General features: G+C 44.5%; 1 protein-coding gene across 1 annotated transcript in view; it reads right to left on the bottom strand.

Moving 5' to 3' along the window:
* LOC109881087 (protein unc-13 homolog C) overlaps nucleotides 1–20341 on the bottom strand; it is a 222597-nt gene that overhangs the window by 93480 nt on the left and 108776 nt on the right. Inside the window, exons 18-19 of the mRNA XM_031829463.1 lie at nucleotides 18802–18935; nucleotides 14960–15045 (exon numbers count right to left, since the gene is read on the bottom strand). Coding sequence (XP_031685323.1) covers nucleotides 14960–15045; nucleotides 18802–18935 — 220 coding nt within the window. The remainder of the gene's footprint in view (nucleotides 1–14959; nucleotides 15046–18801; nucleotides 18936–20341) is intronic.

Raw genomic sequence — 20341 nt, 5'->3', positions numbered from 1 at the left:
GTGATGATGGCCCATGTTCACTACAATGGCTCCCACAGTTGTGTCAAGTTGGCTGGATGTCCTTTGTGTGGTGGACCATTCTTCATACACACAGAAAACTGTTGAACGTGAAAACCCAGCAGCGTTGCAGTTCTTGACACAATCAAACCTGTGCGCCTGGCCCCTACTACCATAACCAGTTCAAATGTACTTAAATCTTTTGTCTCGCGCATACACCGTCTGAATGGCACACACACACACACACACACATACAATCCATGTCTCAATTGTCCTTCTTTAACCTGTCTCCTCCCTTCCATCTACACTGATCGAAGTGGATTTAACAGGGGACATCAATAAGGGATCATACCTTTCACCTTGTCAGTCTGTGTCATGGAAAGAGCAGTTGTTCCTAATGTTTTGTACACTCAGTGTATACTTTGTGTGTGCCTGTGTGTGTGTGTGTATGTATGTGACTGAGTGTGTGCCTGTGTGTATGTATGTGTCTATGTGTGTGTGTGCGCAATGTGTACGTGTGTGTATGTGTGTGTTCATGTGTGTGTGTTCCCTGCAGATGGTAGAAAGTGTAAGCTGGGGTCCAGAGGGAAAAACAGACTGAGTCCCTGATTCCCTAATGAGGATGTCTTCATGTTAGACCATCAGACTACTGGGACAGATAGGCTCATCCCTCCCTCCCTCCCTCCCTCCCTCCCTCCCTCCCTCCCTCCCTCCCTCCCTCCCTCCCTCCCTCCCTCCCTCCCTCCCTCCCTCCCTCCCTCCCTCGCGATGTCCTTGCTGACAGAATTTGTTTTGTGGTGGGAACGTTCCCACCCACACACTACTGACATCTTCAGCAGGCAGGCAGGGACAATTTAAGCTAGCTGTACTGAAGGCTTCACCCTTAAAGTAAAGTTCACCTTAATAATGAATAATAAATCACTAACCGTTAAACCCTGACCCTAGAGCTCTAACCCCTGACCTCTCACCCTTCCTGATTTGATTTCCAGGGAAGACGAGTGTCACTTTGTATCTTCTCCCTAGAAAACCACAGCATCAGACCTACTAGAGAGAAAGAGAGGGAGAGGGAGAGGGAGAGAGAGAGAGAGAGAGAGAGAGAGGGAGAGAGAGGGAGAGAGAGAGAGGGAGAGAGAGAGAGAAAGGTAGAGAGGTGGAGAGGGAGAGAGAGAGGGAGAGAGAGGGGGAGAGGGAGAGAGAGGGAGAGAATGAAAGAGAGAGGGAAAGAGAGGGAGAGAAGGGGAGAGGAGAAGAGGGAATGTGCTATGGGTGCACTCAGTGAGCTGCCCTCTGGAGAGAGTAACCAGAGTGAGTAACAAATCAAATCAGATTTTATTGGTCACATACACATGGGTAGCAGATGTTAATGCGAGTGTAGCGAAATGCTTGTGCTTCTAGTTCCGACCATGCAGTAATATCTAACAAGTAATCTAACAATTTCACAACAACAACCTTATACACACAAATGTAAAGGAATGGAATAAGAATATGTACATATAAATATATGGATGCGCGATGGCCGTGCGGCATAGGCAAGATGCTGTAGATGGTATAAAATACAGTATATACTGTACATATAAGATGAGTAATGTACGGTATGTAAACATTATATAAAGTGGCATTGTTTAAAGTGACTAGTGATACATGTATTACATCCAATTATTAATTATTAAAGTGGCTAGAGATTTGAGTCTGTATGTTGGCAGCAGCCACTCCTTGAGATAGAGGATGGAAGATGGCCATAAGCAGAGAGCCCCGGCTCCGAGGGTCGCGCATTCAATCTAGGGCTGGGTGGTATACCGTATTTTACTATATACCGGTATTATGCACGGACCGGTTTGAGTTTTTACTTTACCTTCTATAACTGTATTTAAATGTTTAGTTTGTTAAATGTGATAAGCCGTGCGTAACATCCTTTTCTACAGTTTACTCCTCTACTTGAGTCATCTCTCTCCTCTCTCTCGCCATTCTGTTTTCCACACAGACCTAGCCCCGCCACCTGTCACTCAAAGAGCACATTTGTTTTTCCTCGGCCACCAGACACTTGCAATTAGTCTCCATGGTCAATGCAGCACATGCAACAATGACTACGATGCTGCTTCCACTCTGCTTGTTAATATAAATCTACAAGAGTTCTATAATTACACTATTAGTGTTTCTTACATCTGCAAACAGCTAGCTTTTATTTTCTTAACATGTTGTGGCTAAGTCTTGTTAGCCGCTAATGCTAATCACTAGTTAGCTGTCTAAAGTAGCAAGCTATACATCCTGATACCAGTGAAGTTTGTGCAACAGTATCTTCTAAAACAAAGAGGAATAGCCGAAGCATGAATATAACAGAAAACATTTAATGTAGCCAAAGATTATAGGGTCCCCTAGGAAACACTGACCAAAACTTTGGTTCCTACCCAATCACAATAACTTCTCCCTGGCATTTTCATTAGTTGCCATGTCAAACAAGACTGTATTCAAAGTGCCCATTATTATCTTCTATGGAATTAGAATAATCATTATTTTCCCATTATAATCATTATAATCGCAATTGCAACATTTGGTTTAAAGGCCTAGTAACTTCGGTCAACTCTGAGTTCAACTCGGAATAACCTGTACCATTTCATCATCATCCCCTTCATTTGAGGAAGACGACTGATTCAATATTTTATTCCATTGAAATGTTTTTTATTGTGTGTTAAAAAATAGTGAAGCCAGAATGAATACCTGTCACATTACACATTTAGGCTAATGACATAATGCATTTGAAACTTCACACACAGTAAAACTTGTGCATGACTTAATAACATTATTTTAGTGGGAAAAAAGGTTCTCATGCATTGATAAGTACACCAAAGCACACCAAAGCACACCAAAGCACACCAAAGCACACCAAAGATGGCATTAACAATAAGAATTAATAAAATAAAGACGGCACTTCTAAAAGCCTGCTGAATTTGCAAGATAACTTTTCTTTCATTTTGGCAAAAATGAAAATGTGGCCCTGACTCTCCCATGGATTGATGTTTCAGCATTGTCTCAATGAAGAGTTTGGCGTTCGACTAGACATGTGCAACATGCACACGCAGTAACAAGCCTGCTAGAGTTAGCGTCAGGTGGACAAGCAATATCCACCATGGTAATATGGATGAAACCTGAGCTGGACTGGGAAGTTAACTGAAGCTAGCAAACCCTGAGTAGTTATAGCTTGCATCGCAGTATACCCCTCTCGACAAAAGTTGAATGCTGAAGTCAAACCATGTCAAACCGTCACGTCTTGTGGCAAACAGGTGCACGCACACTCTCACAAACACACAAGCAAACATACACAACTTCTCACACACTCACACACAGCTCTGTAAAATTAGCTGCATCCTTTTCTGCTTTTACCCTAGCACTGTATGGCGCTGAGCGGGAAGCAGGGTATACACTGGGGCGGCAGGGTAGCCTAGTGGTTAGAGTGTTGGACTAGTAACCGGAAGGTTGCAAGTTCAAACCCCCGAGCTGACAAGGTATAAATCTGTCGTTCTGCCCCTGAACAGGCAGTTAACCCACTGTTCCTAGGCCGTCATTGAAAATAAGAATTTGTTCTTAACTGACTTGGTAAAATTAAAAGCAGAGCTCTCTCTGTCTCTCTCAGTCTCTCAATTCCTCACTCTCTCTCTGCATGCTGGGAGTGTTTGGTGCATGCTGGGAATTGTATGAGTGAAGAACTTTCTTTTGGTTTTCTATTTTTTGGTTATTATTTTTGTTGTGGTATAATTAAGTATTTTGTTTTTCGTATCGAAATGACCCTGATTTTGGCGGGGATGGCAGCCCGAATGGGGTTGCATTCCCTGTCACTTCAGCACGGCTTTAGGTGTGTTACTGAAGCTACTGTCACGGTGTAGGAGTTTCTGGTCGCCGTAAGAGAGAAGGTGGGATATGAGAATGTTGCTTATGCATCCCGGATGAATAAAGCAGTGGTGGTTTTTCTTAAAGAAGAGTATCTGGTAGATCGTATGGTTGAGCATGGTGTACTTCTTAAAGAAGAGTGTCTTGTAGATCGTATGGTACTTCTTAAAGAAGAGTGTCTTGTAGATCGTATGGTACTTCTTAAAGAAGAGTGTCTTGTAGATCGTACAGTTGAGCATGGTGTACTTCTTAAAGAAGAGTGTATTGTAGATCGTATGGTACTTCTTAAAGAAGAGTGTCTTGTAGATCGTATGTTACTTCTTAAAGAAGAGTGTCTTGTAGATCGTATGGTTGAGCATGGTGTACTTCTTAAAGAAGAGTGTCTTGTAGATCGTATGGTTCAGCATGGTGTACTTCTTAAAGAAGAGCATCTTGTAGATCGGATGGTTGAGCATGGTGTACTTAAAGAAGAGTGTCTTGTAGATCGTATGGTTGAGCATTGTGTACTTCTTAAAGAAGAGTGTCTTGTAGATCGTATGGTTGAGCATGGTGTACTTCTTAAAGAAGAGTGTCTTGTAGATCGTATGGTACTTCTTAAAGAAGAGTGTCTTGTAGATCGTACAGTTGAGCATGGTGTACTTCTTAAAGAAGAGTGTCTTGTAGATCGTATGGTACTTCTTAAAGAAGAGTGTCTTGTAGATCGTATGGTTGAGCATGGTGTACTTCTTAAAGAAGAGTGTCTTGTAGATCGTATGGTTGAGCATGGTGTACTTCTTAAAGAAGAGCGTCTTGTAGATCGTATGGTTCAGCATGGTGTACTTCTTAAAGAAGAGTGTCTTGTAGATCGGATGGTTCAGCATGGTGTACTTCTTAAAGAAGAGCGTCTTGTAGATCGGATGGTTGAGCATGGTGTACTTAAAGAAGAGTGTCTTGTAGATTGTATGGTTGAGCATTGTGTACTTCTTAAAGAAGAGTGTCTTGTAGATCGTATGGTTCAGCATGGTGTACTTCTTAAAGAAGAGTGTCTTGTAGATCGTATGGTTGAGCATGGTGTACTTCTTAAAGAAGAGCGTCTTGTAGATCGTATGGTTCAGCATGGTGTACTTCTTAAAGAAGAGTGTCTTGTAGATCGTATGGTTGAGCATGGTGTACTTCTTAAAGAAGAGCGTCTTGTAGATCGTATGGTTCAGCATGGTGTACTTCTTAAAGAAGAGCGTCTTGTAGATCGGATGGTTGAGCATGGTGTACTTAAAGAAGAGTGTCTTGTAGATCGTATGGTTGAGCATGGTGTACTTCTTAAAGAAGAGTGTCTTGTAGATCGTATGGTTCAGCATGGTGTACTTCATAAAGAAGAGTGTCTTGTAGATCGGATGGTTCAGCATGGTGTACTTCTTAAAGAAGAGTGTCTTGTAGATCGGATGGTTCAGCATGGTGTACTTCTTAAAGAAGAGTGTCTTGTAGATCGTATGGTTGAGCATGGCGTACTTCTTAAATTAATGTTTATTCAAGTTACTCCGCTTCTTTCTCCGTCAACAAGGGTAACGATTTCAAATGTACCGCTGTTTATTCCCAATGAGCTATTGGGAATAAGCTAAGGGTATAAGCTATGAGCTAAGGGAGCTAAGGGAAGTTCGCCAGTTCAATTAAGGTTTTACCGTTGGGTTGCAAGCACCCGGCTTTGAAACAGGTTATGTTGTTTTGGCGACAGGTGTTTATGTTATTGGACTCACCACAACAGACTTCGGAGTTATCATTTAAAATCAAGTATGACAATAGAATGTATATGGCTTATGCTAGTACGGGTAGTCAATGGTGTTTTGAGTGTGGGAATGCTGGTCATAAGTGACATGTTTGCCCGAAAAGGGAGAAGGAGGGGCGCAGGTGGTCATTGTAACGCCTGGGCCCACTGATGTAGGGAGAGGTGGGCCGACAGCGGTAGAGCAGCCACAAGCACCTGTTGCTGAGGAACAAGTTGTCCGTGTTGAGGGCACAGAGTTGCAACTTGTATTAGAGGGAAATGTTATGCAGCAGAAAAATATTGTTGTAGAAGGTAATTTTGTCAACAGTATACGGCTCTGTCTCAAATTGAAGTTAAAGAGACTATCAAGGCCCTTGAACAGGACATCAAGTCTATTGAATTGAAGCTGCTCACTCAGAACGACCCTGGACTAGTCATGAACTTACAGGACAAGAGACATGAACTGAGGTCGTTTCTGCATGAAAGAGTGAAGGGTGCCTTGATTAGGTCTCGTTTCACTTCCCTCAAGGATATGGATGCTCCTAGCAGATGACAGTGAAATGCATCAACATGCATTGGATTTCTACTCGGCCCTCTATAAGGCGGAGGATTGTGACTCTCTGTGTACTGAACAGTTGTTACACGGTCTTCCTCATTTGGGACCTGAGCAGAGAGTCGCATTGGACTCTGACATTACACTGCAAGAGCTGTCTACAGCAGTTATGCAGCTCTCAACAGGCCGAGCCCCTGGCATCGATGGTTTACCATCTGAGTTTTATAAGCACTTTTGGAGGTCTATTGGGGAGGATTTTAATGAAGTGGTGTGTGAATCTTTTCATGAGGGTTTTCTTCCTGTATCCTGTCAACGTGCGGTGCTTTCACTGTTGCCAAAAAAGGGGATTTGGCTCTCATAAAAAATTGGAGACCTGTTGCTTTGCTGTGCGCTGAATACAAAATTGTTTCTAAATGTCTCTCATACAGGTTGAAAGAGTATCTGGGATTGTTGGTCCACAAGGACCAGTCCTACTGTGTACCTGATCGCTCTATTGTTGACAACTTGTTTCTGATAAGAGATGTTTTAGACATTTGTAAACTGTCTGATGTAAATGTGGGTTTACTTTCTTTGGATCAGGAGAAGGCTTTTGACCGTGTGGACCACCAGTGCTTGTTTAAAACGATGAAAGCCTTTGGGTTTGGGGATGTTTTTTTGTCTTGGATGAATTTACTGTATGCTGGGGCCTCGTGTATGGTGAAGGTGGGTGGTGTGAGTTGCCACATCCCTGTCCAAAGGGGCATCAGGCAGGGATGCCCAATTTCAGGGCAGTTATATAGTCTGGCGATTGAACCAATGCTTTGTTTTTTTAAGAGCGAAGCTTACTGGTTTCTCTGTGCCAGGTGTAATGAAGGGTCCCACGATAGCACTGTCTGCGTATGCAGATGACGTGATAGTTTTTATTACAGGGGGTGAAGATGTTAAGGTTCTCTCAAACACTTTAAAGGTGTATGAGGGGGCCTCCTCATATTGGGGAAAGAGTGAAGCGCTGTGGGCAGGTCAGCTTCAGACGGGGTCCGCTCCACAGTTACCAGGGGGGCTTCAGTGGGGCAGAGATGGGATGAAGGCTTTGGGGAATGGGTGCTGCCCCAGCTGTCTTATAGGGGAAGGGTCCTGGTAGCTAATCATCTTGCTGCCTCTACCCTGTGGCACAGACTAATGATTTTGCAGCCACCAAAGTGTCTGATACAAGAGCTTCAGAGGACCCTTGTCAATTTCTTCTGGTCTGGACAACACTGGATTAAAGCTGCAGCCCTGTACCTGCCATTGCACGAGGGTGGGCAAGGCCTGGTGGACATTTCCTCTAGAATCATGGCTTTCCGGCTTCAAGCAGCCCAGAGATTGTTGTACAGAGACGGATCTAGCTGGGTCGAAACAGCCTACACATTGATGAGGAGAGCAGACTGTTTGGGCTTAGACAAGCACATTTTCCTCTTAAAGCTGGAAGGGGGTGATTTGCCTGGCCTGACTCCATTTTATGAGTCTGTTATGCAGGCTTGGAGAGTCCTTGTCAAGTCCCGTAAGGCCGGCACGCCACCAGGGATGTGGCTTTTTGGAGAGCCTCTTTTTCACAACACTGCCATCCAGTCCAATGTTCTGGGTTCAGCTAGCCTACGTTCATGCCTGTTAGGCGTGGGGTGTACCAAGCTGGGTCATCTGATGCGGAGCAGGAGCAGATCGTTGGAGGAGCTGGGAGAAAGAGCGGGGATCCGATCATCTCGCCTACTGAGGATGGTCGTCGATGAGGTCTGCGACTCCTTGCCAGTGCTTCTTCTGCAGTATGAGACAGACACTTCCAATTCTGATCGGTGGAAGGACTATATGGGGTATTCAGAGGCTGTTGTATTTAGTTACTGTGGAGGAGGAATTGGAGTTGTGTTTTTAATTGATGTGTAACATGTGGTTTTGTATGAGTATTTCTTGTGTGGTGGGCTCCCAGACCCAATAAAGATGATTTAAAACTCAGTCTCTCTGTCTCTCTCTCTCTCTCTCTCTCTCTCTCTCTCTCTCTCTCTCAATGTCTCTCTCTCTCTCTCTCTCTCTCTCTCAATGTCTCTCTCTCTCAATCTCTCTCTCTCTCTCTCTCTCTCTCTCTCTGCCTCAGTCTCTCAATGTCTCTCGCTTTCTCTCTCTCTCAGTCTCTATCTCTCTCTCTCTCAGGCTCTCAATGTCTCTGTCTCTCTCTGTCCCAGTCTCTCAATGTCTCTCTCTGTCTCTCTCTCTCATTCTCCAATATTCTCTCTGTTTCTGTCTCTCCTAAATTCAAATGGCTTTAAAAGGCATGGAACGTGTTACCACATACATTGCAAAAGCTAACATATAGATACAACATATCAATGATGCCACACACTGTTGATGATAATAGTAAAAATAATAATACTCAATGAGTAGTAACAATTAACATGACAAGAAGTAAGAAGTAAGAAATGAATGAGGACAATAAATAAATAGTGAGAAAGACACATGTAGCAAAGTTGTCTGTGGCCATCCCTGCAAGTGTGGCTAGAAGCTACATACACTATATATACAAAAGTATGTGGACACAACTTCAAATTAGTGGATTCGGCTATTTCAGCCACAACCGTTGCTGACAGGTCTATAAAATCGAGCACACAGCCTTGCTGAAAAGCTCAGTGACTTTCAACATGGCACTGTCATAGGATGTCACCTTTTCAAAAAGTCAGTTAGTCAAATTTCTGCCCTGCTAGACCTGCCCTGGTCAAATGTAAGTGCTGTTATTATGAAGTGGAAATGTCTAGGACCGCAAAGTTATAGGCCACACAAGCACACAGAACGGGACCGCAGAGTGCTGAAAATCGTCTGTCCTCGGTTGCAGCATTCACTACCGAGTTCCAAATTGCAACGTCAGCACAAGAACTGTTCGTCAGAGCTTCATGAAATGGGTTTCCAAGGCCTAGCAGCCGCACACAAGACAAAGATCACCATGAGCAATGCCAAACATCATCTGGAGTGGTGTAACACTGGAAATACGTTCTTTGGAGTGATGAATCACACTTCACCGTCTGGCAGTGATGGATGAACCTGGGTTTGGGGGAGAACGCTACTTGGCCCAATGCAAAGTGCCAACTGTAAAGTTTGATGGAGGAGGAATAATGTCCTGGGGCTGTTTTTCATGGTTCAGGGAAATCTTAACGCTACAGCATACAATTCTAGACATTCTAGACATTCTAGACAATTCTGTGCTTCCAACTCGTGGTAACAGTTTGTGGAAGGCCCTTTCCTGTTTCAGCATGACAATGCCCCCGTGCACAAAGCGAGGCCCATACAGACATGGCTTGTTGAGATCGGTGTGGAAGAACTTGACTGGCCTGCACAGAGCCCTGACCTCAACCCCATCGAACACCTGTGGGATGAATTGGAACTCTGACTGTGAGCCAGGCCTAATCACCAAACATCTGTGCTTGACCTCACTAATGCTCTTGTGGCTGAATGTACTAACATCTAGTGGAAAGCCTTCCCAAAAGAGTGGAGGCTGTTATAGTAGCAAAGGGGGGACCAACTCCATATCAATGCCCATGATTGATTTTGGAATGAGATGTTCAGGTGAGCAGGTGTCCACATACTTTTGGTAATGTAGTGTATTTTGCAGCTAATATGGCACAAAGGGTTTTTTCTCCTGATACATACTGAGTGTTCTCCTTTTCTGTCTTGGTTTCAAAATGTGTGCATTGTTTTTCAGTTTTGGGAAAGAAAATAGTATAGTTCCCATAGTGTAGGAGAAAATGCAGCTCTGTCTGGACCTCTCTGAGGGCAGAGTGAGCACAACCTGTTCTCTCTGGGTAGCCAGATTTGTCTGTGACAGCCGGTTTCTATGGCCAGGCTGTTCTCACTTAGTCTCTTTCCATCGCTCTCCCTCCATCTCTCTGCATCTCTCTCCATCCCTCTCTCTCCATCTCTCTGCATCGCTCTCCATCTCTCTCTCAAACACAAAATGAACTGCCGCCTGCCTTTATATTGAAACTGTTGCTCTATCAGCAACTCTCTCTCTCACACACACAAACTGACTTGGGACGTTCTGGTTATGTGCATGCTAGGGTGTGTGTGTGTGTTTGCGTGAGTGAGTGCATGTAGTTATTGTATATAAGTGAATGAGGATAATGCAGTGGGATAGTGTTTAACCCTTTGACATGTACGAACACACGGGTGTGATCATTCTAAAGTGGTCCCTGCATTGTACGCTCAATCCACTGTGATTAGAACACTTATTTAGAACGTCCAGTTAGGATTGACGCAACAGTTAGCGTTTGAGCTGGCCACATTGTTTTTTTTCACAGAAACACAGTCTTCACAACGTTATGTCGTCCATGTGAAAGGCTAACACAATTCTCATCCAAACCAGAAAATGTCAGCTACATTAGTTGTAGCGCTAACTGAGGAAAGAGTGACCTAACACAAGCGGTCATATTTAGCTAACGCTGACAGAAACCGTAATTAGCTAATATAAATTACTATTTACAATTCATCATATCACGGGTGACCTTACCAGTGATCTAAATAATTTAATAAAACGTGATGGGTATTTTGTGCGGGCCCCCATATTTGTTTTTTCATGTCAACCAAAGATAAGATGTTGCAAGATGAGTTGGGTCTGTTTGCAGTATGCATGTTGAATGGGGTGTGTCGTTTACCATCATTCACTTCCTGATGTTTACTCAAAAGACGATTGAACCATCTCTTCTCTTCATTTTGTTCTAGCATCTTTGGTCTGGCAGACATTTACGTGACAACCGGAATGCATTTTATGATGTCAACACACATGGCGCCACGCTGAACACTGTGCCTGAACTGGACCTCGGTGTCAAGGAAGGCTCCTGCCATGGAGCGGGACTAGAAGCCGTGTCTGGACTGGGCATCGGCGCAGAGGAGAGCTCCTGCCATGGAGCTGGACTGGACGCCGTGTTTGGAAGCTCCGGACCGTTGACCCTCGCCGAAGGTTCCGGACCATTGACCGTCTCAGGTGATTCCGGGCCGTGGACCGTCTCAGGAGGTTCCGGGCCGTGGACTGTCCAGGAGGTTCCGGGCCGTGGACCGTCTCAGGAGGTTCTGGACCGTGGACCGTCTCAGGAGGTTGCGGACCGTGGACCGTCTCTGGAGGTTCCGGACCGTGGACCGTCTCTGGAGGTTCCGGACTGTGGACCGTCTCTGGAGGTTCCGGACTGTGGACCGTCGTTGGAGGTTCCGGACTGGGGACTGTCGCCGGAAGCTCTGGACTGGGGACTGTCGGCGGAGGCTCTGGACTGGGAACCGTCGCCGGAAGCTCTGAACTGGGAACCGTCGCTGGAAGCTCTGGACTGGGAACCGTCGCCAGAAGCTCTGGACTGGGGACTGTCGGCGGAAGCTCTGGACTGGGAACCGTCGCCGGAAGCTCGGGACTGGGAACCGTCGCCGGAAGCTCGAGACTGGGAACCGTCGCCGGAAGCTCGGGACTGGGAACCGTCGCCGGAAGTTCTGGACTGGAAACCGTCGCCGGAAGCTCTGGACTGGGGATCGTCGCAGGAAACCTGGTGCGTGGGGCCGACACTGGTGGTACCAGAGTGGTGACACGCACTTCAGAGCGAGTGCGGGGAGAAGGAACAGGACGTACTGGACTGGGGAGGCGCACTGGAGGCCTGATACGTGGGGCCAGTACAGGTGGCACCGGACTGGTGACACGCACTTCAGGGCGAGTGCGGGGAGAAGGAACAGGACGTACTGGGCTGTGAAGGAGCACCGGAGACCTGGTGCGTATAGCCTGCATAAATTGTACCGGTTCGATGACACACTTCGCACGACAAGTACGAGGAGCTAGCACAGGACATACTGGTCTGTGGAGGGGTACATCTGGGTGAGTGTGAGGAGCAGGCAAAGGACGTACCGGACTGGGGAAGCGCACTGGAGGCCTGATGCGTGGGACCGGCACAGATTGCACCAGACTGGTAACACGCTCTTCCAAACACCTGCGTTTCCATTCTCCGGTATCCCTCCTCTCACTGTTCTATTGAATCCCAGGCGGGCTGTGGCACTCTCCCTGGGTCGACCGACTACCTCTCTACCTCCTCCCATGTTGTCACTGGTTCACACCTCGGCTCTCGGGCTGTCTTTTGGGCTTTCCTTGTGGCCGATCGAACCCCGCGTCGTCCCTGTTCTCCCTTCTCTCCTTGCATCCTCTGTGACTCCTGCCAAGGAAGTATCTTCTGTCCTTCCATTATTTCCTCCCAGGTCCAACTTATTTTCCCCATCGTTGCCCGCTGCTTGGTCCTTGACTGGTGGGATATTCTGTCACGATCGTTGGAATCATACTCGGACCAACGTGCAGTGTGATCTGGGTTCCACATCTTTTATTTAAAGTAAGTGAACCACACAACAAAACAATAAAGAAATAAACTAAACGTGACGACAATGTTGTGCTAACATGCAACTACACATAAACAATATCCCATAAACACAGGTGGGAAAAAAAGGCTACCTAAATATGATCCCCAATTAGAGACAACGATTACCAGCTGCCTCTAATTGGGATTCATACAAAATCACCAACATAGAAAAACAAAACTAGAACCCCACATAGAAACAATAAACTAGACTAAGCCCCCAGTCACGCCCTGACCTATTGTACCATAGAAATGAAGGCTCGCTATGGTCAGGACGTGACACTTACTTTGATAGGAACGCACACATGTCCAAAGTTATTATTAATAGTGAAGGCAATGTGGACGCCAGCCGGAAAATGTGCCAGGGAGGAAAACGTTTGTGCTTGGGCTCTCGCCGAAGAGAGACGTTTGTCTGGCTCAGTAATGTGTCAAACAGAAACGGTCCGCTACAGTGAAATGGGCGGAACACACCTCAATTCACACAGTTGTTAGAAAATAAAAACAACTTGTTAAAAAATAATTTGAAATTGACAAGTTGCTCTATAGCCAATAGATCATTAGCAGGCAGCGTACCTTGGTCTGAGATCAGTGTGGGTGAACTGTTCTGTTGTGTAACAATCCCATTTAGGAAAAGTAAGTGCATTCTGACACCACGCGCATAAAAAATACTGGCCACTGGTGAGGTCACTGCTTTCCTTTCTCCTCCAAACAGATGGAATTTAACACACAATGACCTGCTTTCTTAATAGCACTGACTGGGGACATTCACACACACACACGCACTCACACATGAAGGCAGGCAGGCAAGTTTGCAGTCCGACGCACACCGCCAGATGCACAGCCCCATACCAGTTCAGGTTTAGTTGAGATTTATGTAGATTTATGTTCCCAATTTTTTTAATTTTTTTTAATTTCACCTTTATTTAACCAGGTAGGCTAGTTGAGAACAAGTTCTCATTTGCAACTGCGACCTGGCCAAGATAAAGCATAGCAGTGTGAACAGACAACACAGAGTTACACATGGAGTAAACAATTAACAAGTCAATAACACAGTAGAAAAAAAAGAGAGTCTATATACATTGTGTGCAAAAGGCATGAGGAGGTATGCGAATAATTACAATTTTGCAGATTAACACTGGAGTGATAAATGATCAGATGGTCATGTACAGGTAGAGATATTGGTGTGCAAAAGAGCAGAAAAGTAAATAAATAAAAACAGTATGGGGATGAGGTAGGTAAAAATGGGTGGGCTATTTACCGATAGACTATGTACAGCTGCAGCGATCGGTTAGCTGCTCAGATAGCAGATGTTTGAAGTTGGTGAGGGGGATAAAAGTCTCCAACTTCAGCGATTTTTGCAATTGGTTCCAGTCACAGGCAGCAGAGAACTGGAACGAAAGGCGGCCAAATGAGGTGTTGGCTTTAGGGATGATCAGTGAGATACACCTGCTGGAGCGCATGCTACGGGTGGGTGTTGCCATCGTGACCAGTGAACTGAGATAAGGCGGAGCTTTACCTAGCATGGACTTGTAGATGACCTGGAGCCAGTGGGTCTGGCGACGAATATGTAGCGAGGGCCAGCCGACTAGAGCATACAGGTCGCAGTGGTGGGTGGTATAAGGTGCATTAAAATACATAGCTAATATAAAACCACTGAAGAATTGTGGTAAAACAAATAGCAATTATGATGTATGGGAAAGAATGCCCTAATCTAATATCTTAAACCTCTGGAAATAGAATGCCTACATGCAAAACCTTAATATCCAATAATGATGCAAGCAGGTCCCATTATAATGAGATAACAACTTTGTGCTATGGTCAAACCGGTCATCTGTTTTCACAGATTTTATGTAAGAGGAGGGAGGAGGAGGGCGAGGTAAGAGGAGATATGTGAGCGTGTGCAACACTGAAAGTGTCCTCCCTGCAACACGGAAACACACTCCCTGGAGCGACACACCCCCACGACCCACTCACAAAAGCCTGCCACCATAACTCTGATTTAGATATAAGTAATATAAGTAGAGTGTGTCCTCTGAAGAAAAGCCCTACTTTAGCTCTGGGGAAGAAAGCAAAGAGAGAGGTATGGAGAGCAGAGAGAATAGGGAGCGAGTAGAGATAGAGGCAGAGAGATAAATAAAGATTGAGAGAGAGAGAGAGAGAGAGAGAGAGAGAGAGAGAGAGAGAGAGAGAAAGAAAGAAAGATTGAGAGAGAGAGAGAGAGAGAGAGAGAGAAGGGTAGAGAGAGAGAGAGAGAGAGAGAGAGAGAGAGATAGATAGAGAGAGAGAGAGAGAGGGGTAGAGAGAGAGAAGGGTAGAGAGAGAGAGAGAGAGAGAGAGAGAGAGAGAGAGAGAGAGAGAGAGAGAGCAGAGAGAAGTGACACACAGGGTTTTGACAGATCAATAGCATTTCCTACTAACCTTCCATGGCGTATTTCATGTCCAGGGCAAACAGGTTCCATATGAACTCAGCGCTGACCTTCCCCATATTCAGCTCTTGGGGAAATCTGTGGGAGGAATTACAATGGATCCACATCACACTCATTTCCTCATAATCACAAGCTTGACTGGACACTCAGACTGCCTGTTTCTGTCTCGAATAGCACCCCAATCCCTAGCTCTGATCAGAAGGAGTGTGAAAGTGGGTTGGACAGAAAATAGGGTGTCACTGGAGATTTGGGATAAATTGGTTGAATCTCAGAGGAAGAATTCAACTGAAGATCTAATAACCCCGAGAGAGAGATAGAGAGAGATAAAGAGAGAGATAGATAAAGGTATTTAGGTAGATAGATAGAGAGATAGATAAAGAGAGATAGATAAAGGTAGATAGATAGAGATAGATAAAGGTAGATAGATAAAGAGAGATAAAGGTAGATAGATAAAGAGAGATAGATAAAGGTAGATAGATAAAGAGAGACATATAAAGGTAGCTAGATAGATAAAGAGAGATAGATAAAGAGAGATAGACAGTAGATAGATAAAGACGTTCCACTGTAATAGTGAAGGTGTAAACTTGGCAGTAGAAAATCTTAACAGTATATTTGACCTCTCAGCTTCCCTATCAAATCTAAAAATCTCAAATAGAAAACCGAAGAAAATTAACAATAATGACAAATGGTTTGATGAAGAATGAAATTGAGAAACCTGTCCAAATAAAAACATAGAGACCCGGAAATTCTGAGTCTACGTCTTCACTATGGTGAATCACTAAAACAATACAGAAATACACTACGGAAAAAGAAGTTACAGCACGTCAGAAATCAGCTCAATGTAATTGAAGAATCCATAGACTCTAACCACTTCTGGGAAAATTGGAAAACACTAAACAAACAACAACACGAAGAATTATCTATCCAAAATGGAGATGTATGGGTAAACCACTTCTCCAATCTTTTTGGCTCTATAACAAAGAATAAAGAGCAAAACATATACATGATCAAATACAGATCTTAGAATCAGCTATTAAAGACCAGAACCCACTGGATTCTCCAATTACATTGAATGAGTTACAGGACAAAATAAAAACCCTCCAACCCAAAAAGGCCTGTGGTGTTGATGGTATCCTCAATGAAATGATCAAATATACAGACAACAAATTCCAATTGGCTATACTAAAACTCTTTAACATCATCCTTAGCTCTGGCATCTTCCCCAATATTTGGAACCAAGGACTGATCACCCCAATCCACAAAAGTGGAGACAAATTTGACCCCAATAACTACCGTGGAATATGCGTCAACAGTAACCTTGGGAAAATCCTCTGCATTATCATTAACAGCAGACTCGTACATTTCCCCAATGAAAACAATGTACTGAGCAAATGTCAAATTGGCTTTTTACCAAATTACCGTACAACAGACCATGTATTCACCCTGCACACCCTAATTGACAACCAAACAAACCAAAACAAAGGCAAAGTCTTCTCATGCTTTGTTGATTTAAAAAAAGCCTTCGACTCAATTTGGCATGAGGGTCAGCTATACAAACTGATGGAAAGTGGTGTTGGGGGTAAAACATACGACATTATAAAATCCATGTACACAAACAACAAGTGTGCAACAAGTGTGCTGTTAAAATTGGCAAAAAAAACACACATTTCTTCACACAGGGTCGTGGGGTGAGACTGGGATGCAGCTTAAGCCCCACCCTCTTCAATATATTAACGAATTGGCACGGGCACTAGAAAAGTCTGCAGCACCCGGCCTCACCCTACTAGAATCAGAAGTCAAATGTTTGCTGTTTGCTGATGATCTGGTGCTTCTGTCACCAACCAAGGAGGGCCTACAGCAGCACCTAGATCTTATGCACAGATTCTGTCAGACCTGGGCCCTGACAGTAAATCTCAGTAAGACCAAAAAAGGTCCAGTCACCAGGACCACAAATACAAATTCCATCTAGACACTGTTGCCCTAGAGCACACAAAAACTATACATACCTTGGCCTAAACATCAGCACCACAGGTAACTCCCACAAAGCTGTGAACGATCTGAGAGACAAGGCAAGAAGGGCATTCTATGCCATCAAAAGGAACATAAATTTCAACATACCAATTGGGATTTGGCTAAAAATACTTGAATCAGTCATAGAGCCCATTGCCCTTTATGGTTGTGAGGTCTGGGGTCCGCTCACCAACCAAGACTTCAAAAAATGGGACAAACACCAAATTGAGACTCTGCACGCAGAATTCTGCAAAAATATCCTCCGTGTACAACGTAGAACACCAAATAATGCATGCAGAGCAGAATTAGGCCGATACCCACTAATTATCAAAATCCAGAAAAGAGCCGTTAAATTCTATTACCACCTAAAAGGAAGCGATTCCCAAACCTTCCATAACAAAGCCATCACCTACAGAGAGATGAACCTGGAGAAGAGTCCCATAAGCAAGCTGGTCCTGGGGCTCTGTTCACAAACACAAACACACCCTACAGAGCCCCAGGACAGCAGCACAATTAGACCCAACCAAATCATGAGAAAACACATAGGAAAGAACTAACAAAAAAACAGAGCAAACTAGAATGCTATTTGGCCCTAAGCAGAGAGTACACAGTGGCAGAATACCTGTCCACTGTGACTGACCCAAACTTAAGGAAAGCTTTGACTATGTACAGACTTAGTGAGCATAGCCCTGCTATTGAGAAAGGCCGCCGTAAACAGACCTGGCTCTCAAGAGAAGACAGGCTATGTGCACACTGCCCACAAAATGAGGTGGAAACTGAGTTGCACTTCCTAACCTCCTGTCCAACGTATGACCATATTAGAGAGACATATTTCCCTCAGATTACACAGATCCACAAAGAATTCGAAAACAAATCCAATTTTGATAAACTCTCATATCTACTGGGTGAAATTCCACAGTGTGCCATCACAGCAGCAAGATTTGTGACCTGTTGCCACAAGAAAAGGGCAACCAGTGAAGAACACACACCATTGTAAATACAACCCATATTTATGCTTATTTCTTTTCCCTTGTGTTCTTTTAACCATTTGTACATTGTTACAACACTGTATATATATATATATGTATAATATGACATTTGTAATGTCTTTATTGTTTTGAAATGTCTGTATGTGTAATGTTTACTGTTAATTTGTATTGTTTATTTCACTTTTGTATATTATCTACCTCACTTGCTTTGGCAATGTTAACACATGTTTCCCATGCCAATAAAGCCCATTGAATTGAATTAAAGAGAGATAGATAAAGAGAGATATATAAAGGTAGAGAGGATAACAGAGAGAGATGGGGAAGTGAAGAAAGAGAAAGAAGAGCGGGAGAGAGATAGGAAGAGGCGTTTGCAGATAAATTGTTATTTTGTATATTATAGATTTCCAGTCAGCCCTTAATTGTGAGAAGTCACTGGGATAATTATCCAGCGATGGAATGACAGGAATTACGTTAAAGGCTTTTTACGCAGATCAATTTCCCTCTCAATGTGTTACGTTCCCTAATATAGCTCTCACACACAAAAACAAGCATGCATGCGCTAACACACACACACACACACACACACACACACACACACACACACACACACACACACACACACACACACACACACACACACACACACACACACACACACACACACACACACACACACACACACACACTCTTTCTCCATCTCTCTCTTGCTTTCCCTCTCTCAATGATTTCTGTTGCTTATTCACTATCCGTTTATGCCCTCAGCTATCCCAGAGCCATTATCCCAAAATAGATCTATCACTGTGTGTGTGTCTGTGTGTGTCCATTTTGTACGTACTGGTTGATGACAGGGGTGTAGGCGGTGCGGTCCTCGTCGATCACAGACACCATGAGAGTGATGAGCTTGGGCCAGAAGTCCAGGTTCTTTATAGACGGACCCTGCTCCTCCCGGGGAAGATTCTGCTTACGGGCCTGTAGGGGGATAGAAGAAGGGGGGTGGAGAGAGAGAGAGACCGAGAGAGAGAGAGGCAGAGATGAAGGTTGTGGTGGAGCTCAGTAATCCCAGACAGACAGACAGACAGACAGACAGACAGACAGACAGACAGACAGACAGACAGACAGACAGACAGACAGACAGACAGACAGACAGACAGACAGACAGACAGACAGACAGACAGACAGACAGACAGTAGACTTTTACAGAGAGCAGAGAGTTTTACATGGCAAGCTAAGCCTGCAGCTCATGTTTATTCAAGACATGGCCTGACATCTTAAATGGAGCTAAACAGAAACCAGACAAACACAGATAAAAGCTCACATTGACACCTCAGCCCATCTCCTCCCAGAGTGTGTGTGTGCAGGTTGATGATGGCATGCGTGCACACCCTGATCTGTTCACCCGAGTTGCTACCCTGACCTGGACCGTCTGTTTCAACTCTCTCTCTCCACCCCCCTCTCTCTCTCCCTCTCCCTCTCTCTCTCTCTCTCTCTCTCTCTCTCCACCCCTCTCTCTCTCTCTCTCTCTCTCTCTCTCTACCCCCCCTCTCTCTCTCTCTCTCTCTCTCTCTCTACCTCGCTCTCTACCTCTCTCTCTCTCTCTCTACCTCTGAATGCTCAGCTATGAAAAGCCAATGGACATTTTCTCCTGATGTGCTGTACCCTCAATAACCACTGTGATTATAAATGTTTGAATATCTTGAAAAACCGATTTGGCCTTAATGTCCATGTACCTTTATAATCTCCACCCAGCACAGCCAGAAGGGGAATGCCCCCCCCCCCCCCCCCCAGGGTTTCTGGAAAAGCACCTTGTGACAACTGCTGTTGTAAAAATGGCGTTATAAATCCATTTGATAGATTGATTGATTGATTGATTGATTGATGCATGTGTGTAATTGTGTGCCTGAGTGCATGTGTGTGTGTGATTGTGTGCCTGTGTACACCTTTTCTAGAGCAGCCCTGCCCTTCTTCCACTGATGCCGTCTTCTAAAACACTGATTGAACTGAACTGTCTGTTTCTGCTTAATCACTTGTTATTCGGAGCACCATCTGTTCAACACAGATAGAGATAGAATAGAACCGCATGGGTAAGAGCAGTAGGAGAGTTTTAGCTGTCTGTAGACTAATGCTGGTTTACAGATCTGATTGTCTGTAGACCAGTGCTGGTATATGATCTAATTAAACAATAAGGCCTGGGGGGGGGGCCCAGGGGGGTGTGGTATATTGGCCATATACCACAAACCCAGAGGTGTCTTATTGCTACTATTTTAACAGATTACCAATGCAATTACAACAGTAAAAACACATGTTTTGTCATACCCATGGTATATGGTCTGATATTTATTACATTTTGTATTTTACCTTTATTTAACTAGGCAAGT

Source organism: Oncorhynchus kisutch, linkage group LG8 (assembly GCF_002021735.2).
Source record: "Oncorhynchus kisutch isolate 150728-3 linkage group LG8, Okis_V2, whole genome shotgun sequence".
Taxonomy (NCBI): Eukaryota; Metazoa; Chordata; class Actinopteri; order Salmoniformes; family Salmonidae; genus Oncorhynchus; species Oncorhynchus kisutch.
The sequence above is the reverse complement of the archived record's forward strand: the minus strand, read 5'-3'. Positions and strand labels throughout refer to the sequence as shown.